This window comes from Thalia democratica, chromosome 2 (genome assembly GCF_965202585.1).
Source record: "Thalia democratica chromosome 2, ktThaDemo2.hap1.1, whole genome shotgun sequence".
Taxonomy (NCBI): domain Eukaryota; kingdom Metazoa; phylum Chordata; class Thaliacea; order Salpida; family Salpidae; genus Thalia; species Thalia democratica.
In genome coordinates, this window is record NC_139166.1 from 34,360,029 (window position 1) to 34,382,747 (window position 22,719).

General features: G+C 24.3%; 3 protein-coding genes across 4 annotated transcripts; all 3 read right to left on the bottom strand.

Moving 5' to 3' along the window:
* Window positions 1-543: 543 nt before the first annotated feature.
* On the bottom strand, window positions 544-4,564 carry LOC145829725 (uncharacterized). Its single transcript, XM_082937594.1, has 4 exons — window positions 4,287-4,564; window positions 2,904-3,034; window positions 1,298-1,392; window positions 544-993 (listed from the first exon to the last, which is right to left on the bottom strand). The coding sequence occupies exons 1-4, from the start codon at window positions 4,553-4,555 to the stop codon at window positions 862-864; spliced, it is 627 nt and encodes a 208-aa protein (XP_082793720.1). The 5' UTR covers window positions 4,556-4,564; the 3' UTR covers window positions 544-861.
* Window positions 4,565-11,670: 7,106 nt separating this feature from the next.
* LOC145829281 (uncharacterized) lies at window positions 11,671-13,524 on the bottom strand. The gene is made up of 4 exons (XM_082937035.1): window positions 13,369-13,524; window positions 13,154-13,289; window positions 12,749-12,944; window positions 11,671-11,903 (listed from the first exon to the last, which is right to left on the bottom strand). The coding sequence occupies exons 1-4, from the start codon at window positions 13,414-13,416 to the stop codon at window positions 11,714-11,716; spliced, it is 570 nt and encodes a 189-aa protein (XP_082793161.1). The 5' UTR covers window positions 13,417-13,524; the 3' UTR covers window positions 11,671-11,713.
* Window positions 13,368-20,638, bottom strand: LOC145829280 (uncharacterized). Of its 2 annotated transcripts, none has more exons than XM_082937034.1 (5): window positions 20,454-20,638; window positions 17,586-17,684; window positions 15,400-15,867; window positions 13,766-13,900; window positions 13,368-13,473 (listed from the first exon to the last, which is right to left on the bottom strand). In XM_082937034.1, exons 2-4 carry the CDS (start codon window positions 17,626-17,628, stop codon window positions 13,791-13,793), a joined length of 621 nt encoding a protein of 206 aa, XP_082793160.1. In that variant the 5' UTR covers window positions 17,629-17,684; window positions 20,454-20,638; the 3' UTR covers window positions 13,368-13,473; window positions 13,766-13,790. The 2 variants fall into 2 exon arrangements, with proteins under 2 accessions (XP_082793160.1, XP_082793159.1); XM_082937033.1 differs by having other exon boundaries at window positions 17,586-17,709.
* Between the last annotated feature and the right edge of the window lie 2,081 nt (window positions 20,639-22,719).

Genomic DNA, 22,719 nt, shown 5'->3' on the forward strand with positions numbered 1-22,719 from the left:
TCAGGATAAGCCCCACACATTTAGAAAAAAGAATGAGTTACCTATACATCCTGTTCGGTCTAATGAGAAGCGAGATTTAGCAGACTTTGTTAGAAGTAATTCAGTATTTATCTTTTAATCCTAGACTACAGCTATTCTTTTCTTATTAAACCGCTAGAGATTACTTGGATTCATAAGTAAATTACAAGAGTGTTGTCAAAGATTCTGCCGAACGAGGTGTTTGTTAGGTCAGTATTTATTATTATAACTTGAATATGAAATTCGGATTTTTAGTTACTGAAGGTTTAGACAGTCGCGAGCACACAGTATTAGACTTTTTACTAAAGAAAAATGTTTAACTTGTGTGAAGGAAATATAATATTTTATTTCTCCTACTTTCATATAATACTTCATAGTTTAGGAACAAAAAGTTAAGAATATTATTTTTGACCATTATTTATCTCAATATTAAAATCAAATATCATTTGAGTTTTGAAATATTAAAACAATATATACTTAGACATAAGACAAGTTAATTCAACTGTGTCTTTATTTCTCATATGATCAAAGTATTTGCACAATTTAATAAAAAAAGATAGAAAAACAAATAATTACATAAACAAAAATTCAAACAGTACCCAAAAACATTCATGTATTCAAACATTTGTGTTGATCCTTCATCTCTTTTTGAAACTAAGTTGACTAGCTATGTAAAACTAAGTTTTATATAAACAGAATTTAGTGTTTTAATTATTTTTAAAATTTAATTCAGAACGTTATTTCGAAAAAAGTTTTGTGTTTAAATATTTAAAAACTCAGTTATTTTAAGTACCAACTTAAATGTAAGACTGAAACTTAAGAACATCTTACTAAAAAATGTTGTTAAAGTTTTTGCAAAATATTAAAACATTCGTTCAATGTTGACTCATCAGATAAAATACTATCTAGCAACTTATCGGCTAATTTGCTTTCTTCAACCTTTTTATCTTCAATTTCTTTTAAAATGTCTCCATCCTATGTTTTTTTTTGTATAATTATTATTGGAAAATTAAAAAACAATAAAAAACTATCTCTATGTCGTCTAATGTGAATTTCTATAAAACTGTTTCAGTTTAAAATAAATTTCTTTATTTCTTATTGAAATTATCAAAATTACAAAAAAAAAATCATTATTGTGCTTTAGGTTTTTTTTTTAATTGACAAAGGGTTAAAAAATCATAAGTTAACTCATAGCTTTAGAAATTAACCTTAAAAATAGTTTTTTAATTATCTTTTGTCTTTATAGAAATAAATAAAAACTACTCTGGTGTTGTAAAACCTGAAACAGTTCCATAGTTTTTGGATCAATGTGAGACCTCTCTAGTTGTTGAATCATCAACACTTGGTTTGTCTTTAGAAGTTCCGAGTCTTTGACTAGAATTTTTTATGTACTACTTATCAAAACTTTAAAATCATGTTAAGCATTTTATACATAAATTAGCTAATATTTACTTTCTTGTGAGTTATTTATTTAAAACACTAACAGTATTGGGGTTTTATCACTATATTATTGCTAATGGTTGATAATAATTTCTTTATGTTAAAAACTTAGCATGCGACTATTTAAATTTTTCAACTGTACAATCTAAGTAAATAAACTTAAAATTAACTTAAATAAAACTTATAATATAGAAAAACAAGCCCTACTTTTAATCAAATATTATACTAAACTTAAAACTTTTTCAATAAGATTTTATTTTTCACTTACTAAATTTTAGATTCCCTCATTCATAAGATTAATATATTCCCTATTCCTATTTATCTCATAAATTCCTATTTATATTAAGAATCCCTCATTACTGTTCAAGCCTACGAGTCACAAAACTTTTATTGAGGCTATAGTGCTAGACAGAAATCACATTTTTAACACTATTATTAAATTAAAATATTTACAAAAAAATAAAGTATTTGATTTTAAAGTATTTAGGGGGCTAAAACACTTTTTTCAAAATTTGATCTTATTTTATATATTTTTTATTAAACTACAAGATGCCTTTTACGGATTTTAAAAATTCGAAATAATTTTTGACATATAGCCGGTCAAAGTCGGAGGCAACAATAGGTTCCTTATGGGAGGCGCAAACTAAAACGGCAAAAATAGACTATTTCACTAAAAATCTATCTTCTCCTACGTTTTTTAAGATAACTCCTTCAAAATTTCAGGAAGTGTTCCTTGATATATTTAGAAAATTCTGTCGGAAAGAATTTTCAAAAAATTAAAAAATAAGAATTTAATAAAAAACAAACAAAAAAAAAAGTTTTTTTTCTATGGTTGCCTCTGACTTTGAGCGGATATATCTCAAAAACTATTTTGAATTTTTATAATTTGTAAAAAGCATTTTGTAGCTTAGTAAAAACTATATAAAATATAACCAAATTTCGAAAAAAAGTGTTTTACCCCCACCCCCTATGCCCTTAACTAAAAACAATGATAGTTCTCTTACCATCTTACTTTAGTTTTGTAATTTTGTTCTTTTTTTTGTTAAAAATTTATATACTACTAAAACAAAATACTATCTATTTTTATTGTGGAATCAGTCAAATTAAAAAAAAAGATTAGGTCTTAATATAGCATAAGAAGAGCTACATACTCCAAAAAAAAAGATTCTTAAAAATACTATGCATTGCCACCCGCACAATTAAAAATTTAAAAATGTTTGGAAGTTTCCTAAAATTGTTACATCATAAGATAAGGAGTCAAATGTAAAACAAGTCTGAATTTAGGTTTATAATAAAACTAAGTTATTTTTTACTTCATACTAATGAGAATTTCTAAATTTAATTAAAAGGTTGTGATAAAATTTAAAATGATTGATTACTATTAAAATGTTAATAAATATTATACTTACCATTTTTTAATCTTAAGATTGCATTTAACTTGTTACCTTTTTGTTCAAGAACTGATTGTTCTTCATTTCTGGCTGCAATGCATTGATCTTTTTCTTTCAAGTGATCTTCCAAAGCTTTAATTTTCAAATTCAAATTAGAAACTTTATCCTGGAGGTCTTGCTCTGACCTGTTTTGTTAAACATGTGACATATTAAGTAATAAATAAAAATAAGTATTATAAAACACAGTATTTTTTAATCATTATATCTTAATTTTACTATTTGGGGAAAATCATATTTTTTTATAACATCTTATAAAATTCAAAGATGTATTGTGCACTCTAGTATTTCTGTAATATAAATTATGATTATGTCTGTATTTATCACTACAAAGTACTTTGATATTTAAGAAAATTATCTTTTATAAAATATATTCAAAAAGTATCAGAATATATTTTAATTTCAAGTTATCAAATTAATTAAATGTTAGCTTACCAAAGCTTTATTACTTAGAATGAGTAAATTAAAGTGTTTAAATTTAAGTAAACTCTGCTTAAAACATAAAATCCAATAACAAATCATTATTACTTAAAAAATGCTTATGTTAAAAAGATTTTTTTTAGAATTTAAAAACCATCTGTTACCTAAAATTACATTATTTTAAATTTTTTGATATTAATTTAATTTTTAGCTTTTAACTTTTTTTAGGCCCTTTTTCACTTAATGATTATAAAAGATTTTTATTTCCTTCCTGTTTGATCAACTTTGGCTTTTGTTGTTTAATTAATATTGACTTTAAGCTATAAAGCTGACCCTGAACACACCTCTTTAGAACTTTCAAAATGTTTTAAAATATTTGAGTTTTGACACAGTAAACATTCGTATAAGTGATTACTAACACTACAAGTAAGTGCTCAGAAATACTTATCATCTTATTATGAAAATGTCATCTATAAGTAGACCATAGGATCTACAGAACGAGATATCTTGTCAAATATTTTAAAGAACTACTATTCATTAAAGGGAAGACAAGCATAATGCTATATCATTTGTTAAACTTAGTCAGAACTCAAACATTAAGATCAACATTGAGATTTAGTTCTAAAGCGGTATGCTAGAGGAAAGCTTTATAGATTAGAATTAGAACAAAAAAATTTAAGTTAAACAAACAAGTAGCATCAAATGATAAAATCTTACTGACAATTTAATTCAACTTTAACATCTTAAATTTTGTTTGATTAGCTTTTTTATTAAGACCTTACATAACAACTTTGTAAACTATTATAATTTAAGTTTTTATACTGAGTATAAACTACAGTTATGTTTCGAACAAAACTTTTGTAAAACTTCAAAGAAATTTGAAAAGCTTCTAAAGAGTTTTTTGTTCTTTTAATTGTGCTTAGTTTTTATTGATATCTACTTTTCATTAATTTCTACTACCTTTTAATTTCAGAAATACCACGCCTGTCAGCCACATGCTTATTTCTGGAATTAATTTTAATACTTGATACTTTTGATTGAGATGATTTCGTATTTCGTGTAGCAGCCTGTCTTGCATTTAATCTTGATGAGGTTTGGTCAGTAGAAAGGGATGCTTGGTCAGATTGCCTTTTTGATATTGGTGCTATAACAGATTTAGACCTTGACCCTAGCTGAGTTGGTGCTTTGCTGTTTTTCTGGGGTTTCATAGTTCTATTTTTAGAAAACATTTTATTTTAACAACTGAAATTTTTTAAAGAGTTTATTAGTAAGTTAGTAATTATAGAACTTAAAAATAGATAAGGCCAGGGGAGAGGGGTAAATACTTTTTCCACAACAGCAATTCTCATCAGTAGAATACAAAGCTAACAAGTTAAAAGATTTTACAAACTTGTATAATAACCTAGTAATCAAATATTCATAAAGTAATGAAGAGATAAATAAACGACAAAAGCAATTAATAACAGTTGAAATAATTTAAGTTTAATTATGTTATAATTAATCTACAGTATAACTAAACAAACTAAAATGAAAACAATCCTTATAAAGTATTACAAAAATAAAGAAACAGTATAGTCAAAATCTTATTGCTTACGTACAACAGGTTTCCTTAGAAAAATACAAATGGCTTCTAATTTAATTAAATCCAAAACATTCCTACAATTTTTAATAATTTTAAATCTATTCATATTATAACTGTTTGCAAAAGTTGAATTCTTAACCAAATATTCTGCAATAGAAGAGCGCTTAGGTGCATTTAAAACCTTGACCGGAATATCATTTTTCTTATCTGAAAAACAATAATTTTCTACACTCTTTGGGACATTTCTTTTATTCTTTTCCTAAGAAGTCTTGTTGTTAATCCAATATAACTTGCTGTACAACAGCAGATGTATTGGTAGACTACTATACTTTTATTCAATTTTGATACTAGATCCTTACCACATGGTGTTAATAGTGGCTTAGAGGTGAAGACTATTCTAGGGTTTGCTGCATAATAAGTATTTCTTATCAGTTTTCTAATTTTCTTTTCTAACATTTCCAAGCTCATTTCTAACATTAATGAATGAAACTTTTAAAAGTAACTACTCACTTTTCCGGTCCTATTGTCTTTATTCTATCTAAATGTAAATTAATTGTTTTGTTAACTAACTCTTATAGGTAACTGTTTTTGTTTAATAGTAACTTGATATGGTTGATTTAATTTATTAGCAACTCTGGGGAACAACTTTTGTGCGCACAATGACACAAAGTTCTGATACTTACTTTTCTCTTTGAACTACAGTTTGATTGGAAATTCAAATAACATCCTGTAAAAGTTTTCTTTCTGTACAAGTAGTTATTTTTTATTTTTTTGTTTAATTTGTACATCCATAAGTGCAAGTTTGTTGTTGTTTTCTTTTTCTATTGTGAAATTTAAAGACTTATGAGCTCTATTCAAAATATTAAAAAATTCATCCATAACTTCCTCACTTTTAACTAACCAAAACAATCATCGACACACCTTAGGTACAATAAATTATTTTTGAAAACAGGAAGAACTTTTAATTCAATATAACCCGTAAATATATTTGCCAATTTGCCGGAAAAATGTGTAGTTACTCTTACTTTAAAAGTTCCATTCATTAATAAAAGCTCGGAAATGTTAGAAAAGAAAATTAGAAAATTAATAAGAAATACTTATTATGCAGCAAACCCTAGAATTGTCTTCACCTCTAAGCCATTATTAACACCATGTGGTAAGGATTCTTAAATATTTCAAACTTAAATAAAAGTATGGTAGTCAAATGTTGTACAGCAAGTTATATTGGATTAACAACAAGATTTCTTAGGAAAAGAATAAAAGCACATGTGCCAAAGAGTGTAGAAAATTTTTGTTTTTCAGATAAGAAAGATGATATTCCGGTCTAGGATTTAATTGCATCTAAACTTTCATCTATTGCAGAACATTTGGTTAAGAATTCAACTTGTGCAAACAGCTATAATATAAATGATTTAAAATTATTAAAACTTGTAGGAGTGTTTTCGATTTAATTAAATTAGAAGCCATTTGTATTTTGTTAAGGAAACCTGTTGTACGTAAGCAATAAGATTTTGACTATAATGTGTCTTTATTTTTGTAATACTTTATAAGGATTGTTTTCATTTTATTTTCTTTAGTTTTACTGTAGATTAATTATAACATAATTAAACTTAAATGATTTCAACTGTTATTAATCTCTTCATTACTTTATGAATATTTGATTACTTGGTAATTATATAAGTTTGTAAAATCTTTTAACTTGTTAGCTTTGTACTCTACTGATGAGAATTGCTCGAAATATATTTAGTGTTTTTGAAATTGTGTGTCTTGTGTAACTTATTGTATGATTACTGGTCACTTATGTTCCAATTTTAGTTTATCATAAATAAATTCAACTATTACTATGTATTATATAGCTTGTTTAATCAAATTATCTTCTTAGATTAAACATATTAGGCTTAAAACATTGATTTTTAGCATACAATTAGGGTTAAAAAAAACATCAAATATAAAATATTTTCAATTTGATATTGGTGCAAAATCATCCTAAGGAATTACCAAATTTTTTTTATTAGATCTCTACTCTCAACAGAAGTAAATTGTGAATATTGTGTGAATCAATATTATTAAAATAAAAACAAATTATACAGTAATCTTCCTTTATTGTACCAACATATGTTTTTGTGTGTTAACTAATCAACACACTTCAACTGGGGTTTTAATGGAAAGAAATACTCCTTAAAAATACTAATTAAAAATCCAGTTGAAGTGTATTGATTAGTTAACACACAGAAACATATGTTGGTACAATAAAGGAAGATTACTTTATAATTTGTTTTTATTTATATTCCAGTGAACTTGTTTCACTAGGATCTTTTGTTAGCAAACGATTAAATCTATATATTTTAACAGTTATTATTAAAATAACTTTTTTGTTGTTTGTAAAACATTAAATTTAGGCAACAGTTTATTATTAGGAAGCTGTTTTTAAGGTTAAGGCAACATCAAACGTGTTCAGTTAACTACTGTTTATTTAAAAGGTTAATCTTTATTTATAACTAAGATTTAGAAATACACAATAAATAGATAATTGATTAACTTTTTAATTATTGATTTAACAATAAATGATTGATAACTTAAAATATTAAATATAATATCAACTCTTATGAATTCAATAATTTTATTAATTGAAAATTAAACTAGACTTAGTGTTTAAAATCAGTTCTTCTATGATTTACATCTTAAGTGAGAGACAACTCTAATAGTCAAAAACAACAATTATAGAAGTGTGGAAATCTTTTATAAAAAAACACTTAAACTTTTTTTTTTTAATATATAAAAAAATAAAACAAAATAAATAACTACCTATCAAGGCCATAGGGGGTAGCCATGTTTTTTACATGTTGATCTTATTTTAAAGGGTTTATTCTAAACTTCAAGATGCATTTTATTGTTTTTAAAAATTCAAACTATTTTTTGAGATATGACCAGTCAAAGTCAAGCTGCATAATAGGTTTCCTATGTGAAGGGAAAACTAAATCAACTAAAAAAGACTATTTTATTTAAAATCTATCTCTTCCTACATTTTTTAAGCAATCTTCTTTAAACTTTCACAGTCTAATCTTTATACAATTACAAAAAACGTTACTTAGAATCTAAAAAATTCAAAGTAAAATTTCTTTTTTTTTTTATATAAGGAACATTTCCTGGAAATCTAAAGAAGATTGCTTGAAAAATGAAGGAGGAGATATATTTTTAGTGATTTTAAAAAGTCCAAGAAAATTGACCCTAAAAAATTTGCGGTTCATAGTTTGTATTGGAAACTTTTTATAAAAAATAAAAGTTCTCAAAAGTTAAGTTATATTTTTGAATTCTATAAAAACTAGCTTGTAGTTTGTACTTAAAGCTTTCATATAAAAGCTCAAGTGAATTTTTGTAAAAAAAGTGTTGGAACCCCCCTTTGGCCTTAACTTATAACCTGATCAGAATTTAAATGTTTACTTTTATCTTTAACTATTAATATAAACATCAATAAAGTATTTAAAAAAAAAATCAAGTATCACAAAAATGTTCTACCTTTTGAAAAAAAAAATCATTTTAAAATTCATAATATAAGTTTACATATAACATAACTTATTCATATATATAAATTCATATTTCATTAAAATAACACTAGTTATACTTTCGTCATTTCAATATTCATATGCAAATACATTAATTTATGGTAAAAACATCAGTTTCCAACTCTACCACTTGCAACTACTTACTATCAAACTAAAAACTTATATTTTCTGGTATATTTGGTAATGATCTTACTTATATCTAAAGAATAAATAGAATCTCTTGTATTATCAGTAAGTAGCAATCTGTAAGTCAAAAGTATGAGAAAGCAATTAGAAATTGCCAATTTTTAATGTAATAGTTTAAAAATAATAGTTTCATTGTTGTAAACATTTAATTATTAGTTTTAGAATTAAATTTTACTACAAATTATAACCTACATAAGATTAGTTTGTAATTTGTTTTTCCTAATTCATCGCTAGTAGAACTAAATACTGTAAATGATTATTATATTTGTCAGTAAAAAGGAAAGGATCGAAGTTTTAAAAAGTTAAAAGATAATAAACGTTGTAGTATAAATAAAATTTCAAATAAGACCTGATATAAGAAGATCTTTTTTTTCGTAAATAGCTATCTTTTAGTATATGTCAATAAAATTATAAATAAAAGTTCATTTTTAAGCAACTTTTTAAATGGTTAACACTATTCTTATTTTAGTGTAAGGGTTGCATGCAGCCTGTTGGAAGTCGCAGGAAAATTGCCAGAGTTTAACAGCTAAGAGCTACATATTAAAACAAACATGAATTTTACATCAATACATTAGAATTTCGGTAACTTTGTTCGAAGACAATTTTTTTAGCAAGCCGCAATTTATAATAAAAAATCTTCCGCGCTTGCCAATATTAAAAAGAATTGTATCAAACAAAACATTTTGTTTAATGATTAAATGACAATGTATTCGAAACTGGAAACTAATAAATTAAGAGCCTGACTTTTTTTTAATATTTAAAGCGCATATGTTAGCTGTCAGCTACAAAACTAAAGCGCTTCTAATTGGTTAGTACTTAGTAGTCTATTTATTTCTATTTCTACTCATTAATACTCTTTTTTTCTATTTGTTTTTCATGTATTTGGGTAAGGTGGGTTAGGGTCAGCGTCTGGGATAAGGGAATATATCAAAAAAAAATGATAAAAACGATTTAGGATGGGAGTTAGATTTTATAAATATACTGCTGTACTGTATTATTACTTTATCTAGTTTGCATAATATCACGATTGAAAAAAAATCGAAAACGTTATAACTGCAACGACCAATATTTTAGTTCAAAAGTACATTTTTGGCCTATAAATTTTCACTTTCCGGGCTGAATTTAGTCTTCGGGCCGCAGTATGCCCATTGCCCATTTCTGTTACAATAAATCGTGTAAAAATTTGATTAATGTTTTTAACTTTTAATTTTTTTATTTAAAAAAATTTATGTAGCAATACTAAACTTACAAAAAAGAGTAGCTATTATAATATAAATTTCCTTAAAGTTAGTGAACTACATTTAAAAAATAACTTTTATGTACGGTTTATAATAGTGATCAGACATGGTATAATCAAGATGGCAGTTAAATACAGCTGTTTTAATTGTAAACACGCGCTTTAAAGCTCTATAGTAAATTGAGAGAAATTTGGAGAAATAAAAGAAAGTAAAGTGAAAAGTGAGTGGTACGCTGGAGCGCGCTCGAGTTATTCTCTTCATTTAAGAACTTTACAAATAGACGCAAAGTTTTAGCGCAAAAGTGAGAGAGCTAGAAGAAAAAAGAAATTTATAAGCCAAAATCGTACGCTTGAGTAATTCACTTAATTTTAAAACTTTAATAATGCATGTTAATTTTTTAAGTTTTAACTAACTTTCACGTCTTGTCTCATATTTCTTAAAGTCAAAATTTTTTTTTGTTCCTGCAAAAATTTTATTAAAGTGAAAAACTACATAAGTGTTTAATTTACAATTTACTTACTTATTTTAACATTTTTTTTTCTTATGAAAATTTTTATCAAAAATTTATTTGTTTATATACCTTAAATTTTTATTAAATGAAAAAAAATAAGGTCAGTTTAACTGGTTTGTTAAAGATTTAAGCTTAATTTACTTTTTTAAACTAAATTAAAAATATTTTCTGCTATAAGTTTTATAACAATCTAATTATACTAAAGCTTTTGCAGTAAGAATATTCGCAGCTAAAAATGTTAACTTAGTGAAAAGATATTTTATTAGATAATAATGACTATGATATAAAGCAAAGACTGAAATTGTACATTTAAAGGAATTCATGTTAAACTACTTTAATTTGTTTCATAAAAAAAAACTTTATTTAAGAGAAAAAAAAATCTAAAAGGTTACTAGTATTACTTATTTCATTTATCTTTAAGTTTTAAACCATTTTCAATGTTTAATTTGTAAGTATAGTTAACTAAAAAGTAATTTATTTTTATAAGTTGCTTATGTACTTCTAGGTTTATTCATTTAATTCAAGTTTCAAAGTTTGTGAAAAAATAAAAACTAGGATATATTGTAATTAAAAAAATTATACAAACCTTCGACACTACAAAATATTATACTAATACAAGCTATATACTCTACATACTTTTTTGATATATATATAAAGAGCTTGGATTAATTTTATATGTTTATTAATAAAAGAACAAGTGCATAACATAAGGGCAGTTTACAGCACTATGACTTAAACTAATTTGTATTGCAATAACTAGCAGTTATGGCAATTAAAAAAAAAATCTATATTGGTAAATAAAGAAAATTGTTTAAAAAAAAAGCTGAATTGAAGTAAAAATGTTTTGTTTAAAAACCTAAAATTTTATATAAAAATTTTAAAAAATACAAAAGTTAATACGGAAATTTAAAATAACAATTTTAAGTATTAAAAAATACTTAATAAAAACTAAGAAAATGAGAAATTTTAAAGTTTGTTAGGCAAAAGAAATTTAGCATAATACTCATATGATAAAAAATTAGCGCGATTAACGGTTGGATTATTATTGAACTTATTATTGTTACTACAAAATATGTAAAAAAGTACAAATAGTCTAAGAAATTTTAGCAATTAATGTACAAAACTTTGTAAATAAACAAATTTGAAATTTTTGAATAAAATACAGTCACAACAAATTTAAACAGTAGAATGCTTTAACAGTCACTCAAGTAAAAGTGTTTTTAAAATAGTGAATTGACTTTAAATGAAAAGCATTTTTTTTTTTTTAAATTAACTGCTTTTTAACACGCAAAAATTTTGTTGAAATTTTATATTACATTGTTTGCTGCAAACATTGTCAAATTTGAAGGTTTAAATTTGCTGTACTCTTCGTTTGTCAAGATTTCATTGACATCTTGGCTTCTTGGTTTGTACAAACTAGACTTACCAACTTCTTCTATCAATGTATCTGAAAGTGGAAATTTGTCACAGCATAACTCCATTCTTTTGCAGGTTGATCTGAGAAAAATAGAATTTATTATAATTTTGGGTAATAATTGGCTTAAGAATGTAAAAAGTAATTGTAGGAATTTTTTATTACTAATGTTTGAATTGAACCTTTGAATGAAAAAGAGTAATTTATAAACCATACATTGAGTTATAATTTTGTACTTTACCAATATTATATTTATGATAAAAATATTCAACAAACAGATTAAAACTATACTTTACTTTATCTAAAAAGACAACAACCTATATAATATTTAAATAATAAGCAAACGCCAAGCTTTTTAACCTTGTACAAATAGTTTTAATTAGAATAAAAAATTTAAAAAACTACCTAAACTAAAATTTGTTAAAAAAGTTCTAGTAACTTTTACTAGTGATATATATTATTGAATTTTACTGATAATATACCGATAAATTTAGCAAAAAAATGTTTCAATTCTTATTATGCATTTATTCTTCCCTTATATTTAAAATAAAAGAAAAAAAAATTATATAAAACAAATCGTTGTAATACAAAATATTAATTTAATTGGATTACATTAAAAAAAACAAGTTATTAATAGGGCCTTTATGTCTCCTATAATAAAATATGTTTTTTAAAAGTAAAAATCAAAATGATAAGGTTTGTTGAATAATAACAAAACAAAATTCAAAAATTTCTTGTTTCAAGGATCCGGGTACACAAAAAGACCTCTCGGTCATCGAGTTGCATACCCAACTTTAACTAAAATTAAATAATCTAAATAATGATTAAAAACTTTACAGTTTAAATTACACATTAAAATTTCATTTCTATGAAATAAATAGGTTAAAATAAAAAGACATAAATCCAAATACGTTAAATTTTTACTTACCTAATAATCATTAAGGAGTTTAACAAAATATGGCCCATATTAGATTGTCTATTGTTTTTCGAGATATTCATCAAGGAAAAGTCTCGCTCGATTTGCGCGTTACTAAAAGGTATCGTTTGTAGTTTCATCATTAACTCCTTAAGTTCTTGGTATTCAACGCGAACACTGCTCCAAAAGTTAACGTTTGTTGATTTATCTGTTAAGAATAAACTGATAACTTTTTATGTACATAATCAATTGTAAGTGTACTCTTACAATATTAAATCATGTTTTTATTTTATCAGAACTTAGTTTTCGGTAGATTTACAATGTTTACTAAATTACAAAACTTGTTTAACATTAACAATGAAAATTTTAATTTATATTTAAGTAGTAGGTTACTATTGTTATTTTCCTTTAGCTAACCGATACTTGTTTGATGACGTCCATGCAAACTTTTGTATTGAAGTGAGATAGTATCTCTGTGGTTTCCTTCAAACAATTTTTTAATTTTTGGATGTTCTAAAAACTTCTCAATATCCGGCATCCGTCTATTTAAGGCCTTTAAAAAATTATAAGTTTTAATGATATTTAAATAAGTTATTTTATTTTTTGAAGATATATATTTAATACCAACTAACATCGTTTACAACTTCATACTGAGCCGTAAATTCAAGATTTTGCAGCATTCTTTTTTCCAATTCAATTATAAACACTACAACAAAACTTTGAAAAATATTTTTTACCTGTATTAAAACAATTAATTATAAAAATGTTGGAATTATAGGAAAATTAGTTACAGATTAGAACCGTAGCGTGTCATTAACAGAAATTTTTTCACTTGTAATACACAACATTAAGTAAATTACTTAAGTAAAGTATGAGAATTTACTGAAAAAAAAAAAAACGATTATGTAAAAAAAAAACACAGTTATTATAATAACTTGTATTTTGACTTAAAATTTTTTCAAGTAAAGTAAAAACAATTTCAGAAATTATTCTCATTAAAAAAATCCTATTTAAAAAAAATCAATTAACTTTAGTTGTTAATAAACCCAATTGACTAAACAACGTGAATTTTAATTAGTTTAACCTCTGCCTTCTTACTAATTAATAAATTTGCATAAACTTCGTTTACTTCTACATGAAAGATAGGTTCTTCCAAAAGGTTAGCTACAAAAAAATGTAAATTTTAGTAACTACAACTTAATTTATATAGTAAAATAATAATTTAACAATTAATTTAATAAAAAAATAAAATATTGATAATAATTACTTATATCGTTTACTCTGTATAAAATCCAATCTAAATTTAAATCTACTAAACCTTTAACAAAATGTTAGTAATGTTTTGTTATAAGTTTAATAACTGTAAAATTTTGAATGAAAAGAACTTATAATCTGTATACTTTGGAATAAAAAAAAATATAAATGTTTTAAAATTATCTGTTGGTAACTACTACTCATGCTTTTTTAAATAGATATCTAAGAAAGTTAAAAAATACCAAATATAGTCGAACTTTTAAGTACATAAAATCTGTGAAATTAAAGGACTACCACTTTGTTCTAGTTAAACAACTGAAGGTAGTAGAACAAAAGTTTAAGAAAGTATAGCTTTAATTGTAAATACAACCGCTGTATATAAAAGGAAAACTGTTATAATTATTTGAACATAAACTGCTTCCGGTTAACCACTCGGTATTTTTAAAATTTTTTCCAGGTTTTCTAAATTTCTTCCAAGTTTTTAAAATTACACATATTAAGGTCTGTTTAAAGTTAATAGTTAAGTTTAATGTTAAAACTGTATTAAAGAGTATAAAAACATGGAAAAGGTACACTAAAGCTGCTTTATAAATGGTTCATTAATAAAAAAAAATTGATGATGACAAAAAAACTTTAAAAAATAGGGTATAATTTTCTATTCAAATCCAAATTTTATTACTATACAAGTAAAAATTATTGAAAATATCAGGTTTTTCAACGTCTTTTAAAGATTTATGTACAAAATTCCAGGTATTTTTATGCCTAAAATTTTAACTCCATGTTTTTCCTGGTTTCTAGGTGAAGTGGCAACCCTGCTCGTTAAAGCAACAAATTGCTAATTTATTCATTATTTTCTTTATTAATTAAAATTTTTGCTGTTTAATAAATATTATAATAATTAAATCATTCTCCTTATTAAAAATAATATCAACAATATTTTGACATATTTCTTAAACTATTAAATAAAAGTCAACACAAAAATCAAATATATGTTAGAAATGAAACTGACTTAGTTTACTAGAACGAGTTTACTGTATAATTATTTAAAAAAATCATAGTAATTCTAACTTTAATTTTATGTAAATTTTAATTTATTAACCTATTAAATTCTGTAAAATAAAAACTTTTTCCTTTAACTGTCATTAAACCTACTTACATCTGAGTAATCTAAAAATGTCCAACTCATTGCATAACAAAATATTTTCTTTTACAGCTAACGTGTTACAAGAATTAATCTATATTAAAAAAATAAAACAAAGAAAAATGTGTTTAAAGCTTATTTCATGTTTGAAATTTAAATATAATAAGCTTTTAGTATTAAAATATTTTTATATTCAACAGAATGTATGTAAATAAATAACAAACTTAAACTTAATTAAATTAACAAAGCTTAAAAGTTATTTTCTTACCTAGAAAACTTTGTCCAGCAGTATCTGTACTCTCATCCAGATAGAAAGAACAATGCTTCACCATAAAATCAGTTATGATTAGTGTTCTGCAAATTGGTGCGAGAGTATTGCACAGAATCATTTTTGCTTTCCTCCTTTTAAGCGTTGCTGATTCGTGAGCTGTCCCAAGTGTCTTCATGACATCTATCTGGTGTTCGCCTGCTAGCAAGTTCCCGTGAAGAGCTTGTTGCAATGCTAACCGGACTTCTGTCTGGCGTACGTTTTCTTTAAGGAAATTGTTGAACTGCTGTTTAAAAGATTTTTCCATCCTAAACTGATTTATTGAGTTGTGGTTATTTGTGACTGGAGATGCGCGTTTATGTCGGTCAGAATAAGAATGAACTTTTAAGTTGCTCTTTTTTGCTTGTAGTTCTACATTGCACCACTTGCAAAAAGCTTTAGTTTCACAATTTGTTGGAGCAATCCAATCTAATAAGTAAAACAGCATTACACATAGTTGACATAACAGATATAACTAATAAAACATTAAACACTATTTATATTTGTTTATAAATAAGTTGTGTATCTAATATTTATTTTATTAACAAGTGAACAATTGAGATTTCAATGATTTAACAAAAACGTTTCACAATAAACTAAACAGTTTAATAGATGTAATAGTGTTGCCTTGTATTTTCAAATTTTTTTCAAAGTATTCCAAAATTCTTACAGAATTTTAAAAGTTCACAATTTTAATCTTTATTTGGTCGAAAATTAGGTTCAAAGTAAGATACTGTGTTAAACAGTATGACAACATTAAAAAGATACTTTAAACTTACAATAAATGTGTTGGTAGATAAAAAAATTTTTAGATGAAGAAAAAAAATATTATTTATATTATAAATTTTTGTGTCAAATCGAAAATTTAACTACTGACAATGCTTAAAATGTTAAAATTTCCAGGTTTTTTTTTAATTTGAAGTTTTTCCGATTTTTTTTTCAAAAATACAAACATTCCTGGTTTTTTTTTTTGGGTTAATTTGACAAATTATAGGCTTCCAGGTAAAGTGGCTAGCCTGATGTAAGCATCACAGTTCAACTTGAGCTAATTAAGTATGTATTTACTTTTAAAACGTGCTTTTTAAAGTTTTGTTTCACTACAAGATCAATAAATAACAATTTTTTTTTAATTTATTTATTCTCAATTAATAGAAGCTTTAGTTAAATCTATCTTATAAATCTAAGCTTACAAATGGGATAATAAATTTGCTTATAATAAAATTGTTATTTATATCACAACTTTTATCAAAAATTTATATAAAAATTTAATCAATGCAGTGAAATAATTCTTTTTTGAAATAAAAAAACTAAGTAGATCTGTCTAGTAATTAAATCAGTCAAAGCTAATCTTCTTAGCATTTATAAAATAGTAAATAAAAATTTTCTTTTTGTAATTGAAAGCAATATACTAAAAAATTTTATAAAGAATTCTTGATATTACCACAAACCATTTGTCAGAAAAATGTTTTTAATATTCAAATATATGTATTTTATGACAAAAATTAAAATTTTTTTTTTTGTTTAACAAACAAAAATCATGATAATTTGTAAGGTGTAAAACCAAAAAATTGTTGAAAATAAATAATTTGCCCATCTCACCGCCTTATGGCCTCTATGAACCATTTTACTTAAATAATAAAATTAGAAATTCAATTTTTGTCTATGAAGCGAACTTTGTTTTATACTAACAAATTTTGGTTTTAATTTTATAATAAAATTAACAGTTTAATTTGTGTGTTGTTATTATAAAATGTATTTTAAGTATATTTATTTAAATAAAGTAGTCAAAGGTTAGTACTAAAGTAAAAAAATTGTCATGCTAAAGTATTGTTAATTATTCAATTATTAAAACAAAATGTTAATTTTTAGGTAAAAAGTGAATTGGAATTTTTGACTTTAGATGATAAAATTTTTTGTGTATTATTGAAATAAAATTACAAAAAATACTTTAAAAACTATTTAAAATTTTTTTTTTTTTCAAAAATTACAATGGAAAAATTAATTTAATTCAATAAAAACATGAGAACTTTCCTTTATAATATTTAATAAAAAAGCTCAGTATTAAAAAAAAAATTGTTGTTGAATTCAAAATTGAAATACTCAAATGTGTATTCTTAAATACTACAAATTGTTAGAGATAAAAAAACCTTTTAACTCATAAACAGATTCCCAAGATTTCTGGTACCTCATCTTTTTAGGTGGTGGAAAATCTAAAGTTGGTAAATCTTCTTGGTCTGGAATTTCATCTAAAATAATTTCAACGGTTGTTACCTACGAAAATGTAACTGCTAAAGTAATGTGTTTAGTGTGTACCTTAATAACTATTTGTAAATCCAAGAAAAAAAAAACCATTAGAGACTTACCTTAACTACTACAGAATAGCATGGTTGCCACAAGTCAAGCTGAGAAGATTTTTCCTGACTTTTCCTGACTTTTTCCTGACATTTTACTAAAGTTTTCCTGACTTTTTTCAAGATTTTTCTGACTTTTTACTATAATTTTACTAAAAAAGGCATTGAAAATTAAGTAATTTTGTAAAATTTAAGGAACATTTTGCAATTTTAGTCTGACTTTAAAGAATTTTTAATTAATTTTTCACTTATCGAAGGCTTTTAAATAATAGGAAATAAATAAATTTGAACTGACAATATCTGAGGTTTTTATAAATTTTTTTCCTGAATTTTTACTGAATTTTTTCAAAAACCCCCCATTTTGACCTGAATTTTCCTGACTTGTGTCATTTTTCTTAGTTTTTCCTGATTTCCTGAATTTTCCTGACTATGTGGCAACCCTGAGAATAGCCACCTGATTTTTATTTAAATTTTTTACATGATTTCAAAAAATCTTCAAAAATACACATTTTAGAGTCTAGCTTTAGTTTAAAATTAAATTTATTGTAATAAACTGTTTGGAATAGTACAAGGTTGCCACTCATGTTTATAAATTTTTCCTGGTTTTTCAAATCTCTACAAGGCTTTTAAAATTACATGTATTTTGGTTTATTTTCAGTTTAAAGTTATGTCTAATATAAAAAACTGTGTTAAATAATAAAAAAACATTGTATATGTACTATAAAGTTAATTAAAATGTGTATTATAACTAAAAAATTTTAATTGAAATCTTATTTATATGATAGTTTTTTTGTGTCAAGTTAAAATTGTACTACTTAACATGCTGAAATTGTTAAAAACTGAATGTTTTTCTAAGTCTTTGGTTAAAAATTTCTCAAATTCCAGGTTTTTTTTGCCTTAGTTGTTAAGTATCAGGTTTCCAGGTAAAAACAGATTTCCAGGTAAAGTGGCAACCCTGATAGCATAAGCCATTGAAAAATACTTAAGTTTATTGAAATGCGTTTTATGAAAAAAAGTTTTTTTTTGTTGATAAAAAAAAACTTATTTATATGAAATATTTTTGAATCAAGTTAAATTTTATTACCGAACTATGTAAACTTGTTAAGAATTTCAGGTTTTTTTTGGTTTATTGTTAAAAAATGTAGGTTTTTTTTAAATTATATCTAATTTCAGCTTTGCTAAGGTTTTAATTGCCTTAATTGTCAAAGTACAGAATTTTTAATTTCTAGGTAAAATAGCAACCCTATAGTTATTATCCACTCTTTAAACAATTTCCTGACTTTTTATTACAATTTTCCTGACTTTTCTAAATCAAATTATCAATTTACACAAATAATATAATACATATTCAAACACTTGGAATTAATAAAGCCTTCAATTTTATATTTCAGTTTATCAATATTTATAAAATTAGTAGTAAATATTTTACCCTTATTTATGTAAAAAATATTAAAAAACAACTATTCTACAATAAACTATAAATAATTAAACTTAACCATGAAGTTCACCTCTTTTATAATTTATTTTAAAAATTTAAACAATTTTGAAAAAATTATAATGAGGTAAATTATAAACATAAACTTATTACCAAAAACACTAAACCTAGTGTTTAATTAGAATGAAATTATTTATTTACTTAAACAAAAAACAATTCAATTCTAACATATGCTAGATAAACAAACTTATGTGTATTATCATTGTTTTACTAAAAAATGCTACAGATTATCAAACTGCTTACAAAAACTGTTTGTTCTAGTAGGATAGTTTAAAAAAATTTTAATAGAAACATTTTGCAGTTTTATAAAGGATATTCATTTAATTTTACCAGATGAAGGCATTAAGTAATTTTGTAAAATTCTTGGAAATTTTTTCAATTTTAATCACACTTTGAAGAATTTAAATTAATTTTTTACCATTCAAAGACTTGTTTTTGAATATAAGGAATTCAGTGAATTTAAACTGACAAAATCTGGTATTTTTTAATATTTAGTCAAACTTCCTGACTGTTTAAAAAAAAAACCTTACTATTCTTGTTATTTATCTTTTTTTTCTGCTTTTCCTGAGTTTTTTGACTTTTCCTGACCTTGTTTAACTCTGCTTAATTTACAAAACTAGTTTTAAAAACCTTGAGTTGTACACTAAAACTTTCAAGTATAATATTTTTTTTAGATAAACTACCTAATTATAATAAAAAAAGACTCAATAAATTTGTCACATTAAAAATTTTAAATAGATTTAATCTAAGCAAATAGTAGTTTCAAGTTTGTCAACAAAAATAATAAATTATATTCAAATTACTTTTAAGTGAAATCTATGTCTTAATAAAATAATTTATAATGAATCTTAAAAAATTATAATAATCAAACTTTATTTTTAAGTTTTAAAATTCAAATAATTTGATAAAAGTAGGATATAAGAAAAAATAATTTGTCTATTGCATCTAATTTTTGGGAAAAAAATCAAATAATAAATTAATTTAACATCGATTAGTTCCAAAGCTACAATGTTTTTAGTTTATTAACCATTTAAATAAGTGGAAGATACTTTTCTTTAATTTTTCTAACCAAACATTACCTACTACTACAAGGTTAATAGGTAGTTATGATTAAATTAACAATAAAGTGAATAAAATTAACCTTATGAAAATAAAAAACATAAACTTACATTTAAGGCATTCATACTTATAAAAACAATATGCTTTTAAATATGTTGGTGTAATTGAATATATGAAACTTTTATGTTCTCAACTTGTAAAATACAGCTTTTGCTTTCATAAGAAATTTTAATTCTATTGCCATGCTTTTTATTTTTTATTCTACTGCGGGGATTTTGTGCTCTGCGATTTAGCATCTCTGATAGTGATCGTTTGTAAAAAAGTATCCAAATATGTTTATTTATAACAAGTTTATAAATATATTTTTATATCATTGTGTATCATTTATTGCAAAATAACTTCCTTAAACATTTATTTTGCAAAAAAAATACAAAAAATGTATCTCTGCAAGCCTAACAAGCAATGTTTGTTCTACCTTAATATTTTTTTAGTGTAACTATAAACAATTTCAACAAATTTAAATTTTCTAGGAAAGGTTTTTTTTAATTTAGTATGCTTTCTGATTGGCAAGTTGTTAGCAGTTTTTGTTTATTTGGCCAACAAAATGTTACATATATTAAAGATTTTTGTTTTATTTAGTATGTATAGCTATCTATAATTAAGCATGTAATTTTTATCTACATTTATATAATTGAATTAAAAATAAATGTTGTTTTTAAATTTATAAACTTGATAAAAATAAAAAATAACTAAAAGATTTTTAAAGATGTAACGTTAAAAGGCGTTAAATCCTGGAGATCCTGATAAGCTAAGCTTATCGGAATAAATACCACAGATGTTCTTGTGCTAAAACTTTATTTCAACTAATGGCGTTTCACTACTCTCAAATAAATTTAAGAACAGATCTACGGAGTCTATAAAATATTAACACACATTAGAAAAAAAGCGGAAAAAGCATGTAAAATTATGTATAGTGTTTATGTATAGTTACTACCTACATAAACACTATACATAATTTTACATGCTTTTTCTGCTTTTTTCTAATGTGTGTTAATATTTTATAGACTCCGTAGATCTATTCTTAAATTTATTTGAGAGCAGTGAAACGCCGTTAGTTGAAATAAAGTTTTAGCACAAGAACATCTGTGGTAAAAGATTTTTATATAATTTTTTTTAATAATTATATATTTTTAAACGCAAGTAAAATTGAACAAGAAGTGCGAATATTTTATGTAATTCAAGCAGAAGTTTTTTTTAATTACCTAGTTTGTTGCTAAAATGAATTGTAAACAAAGTTGTTGAAATGAAATAACCAATCTATCAATATACCTTTTAATTTTATTTCACCCTATACACAAACTAACTATTCTACAAAGCACTAAATTGAATAATAATGTGTATAAACAATAAAGCTATATGTAAAGTTGTTTATTTTATACATACATCCTTTAAAAACGGGTAGCTGTCAAATTTGCTCGAGCGTACAAAATTGCACGAAGACACTTTTGCACGGGTTGATTTTTTTTATTAATTAATCTTTTTTTTAGTATCACCGTTATCCCTTTCCCTCTGTCGGTAACTTTTTTTTTTCTATCACTGTTACCCCTAACCTCGATCGGTAGCTTTTTTTAAAATAGTTTTTTATTATCACTATTACCCTTAACCCGTACTCTCGGTCAGTACCTTTTTTTATGAATTTATCTTTTAGTTTTTTTACTCTCGTGCAAAATTGATCCTTCGTACAAATTTGTCTTCGTGCAATTTAGTCCCCTCGTGTAATTTAGTAGCCTCGTGCAATTTAGTCCCTTTCCTTTAAAAACTGTATAAATACTCAGTTTTAGTGCTGTAGGAATGCGATATTAACATTTTTATTTAAAACAGCCATGTAAATATAGTTTATTGCAATTCAACTCCAAACATTTTAGATTCTAAGATAATACGTCAAACTTAACGAATTTTTAAAACATATATATGTTAATAACAATATTTATGAAGTTATTATATAAAAAAGCTAGATAACACATGCAATCAAATTTCGCCTTTATCAATAAGCAAATGCGTATGAATTTGTTAATTTACAGTATTTTGTTCAAATTGCCCGCAATATAGTTTTATTTGGAAGCGAATTAGTTACCTGTTTTTTTTAGTTCATAACAAGTTCTAGTCTGGTTTCCTAGAGCCTGCGCTACCCGAGAAAACATAAGAAGAAGTAATTTTAGTTTAAAGAAAAATTTGTTTAGTGATAAACTCTACGTTTGTTAAAAGTTTTGCCATGCCTTCTTACTTACATGTGTAAGAAAACAATAGTTTAACAAAAGCCAAAGTTAAAATCACATTTTTTTATACTAAGATTGTAAGGTACTATCACATGTGAAG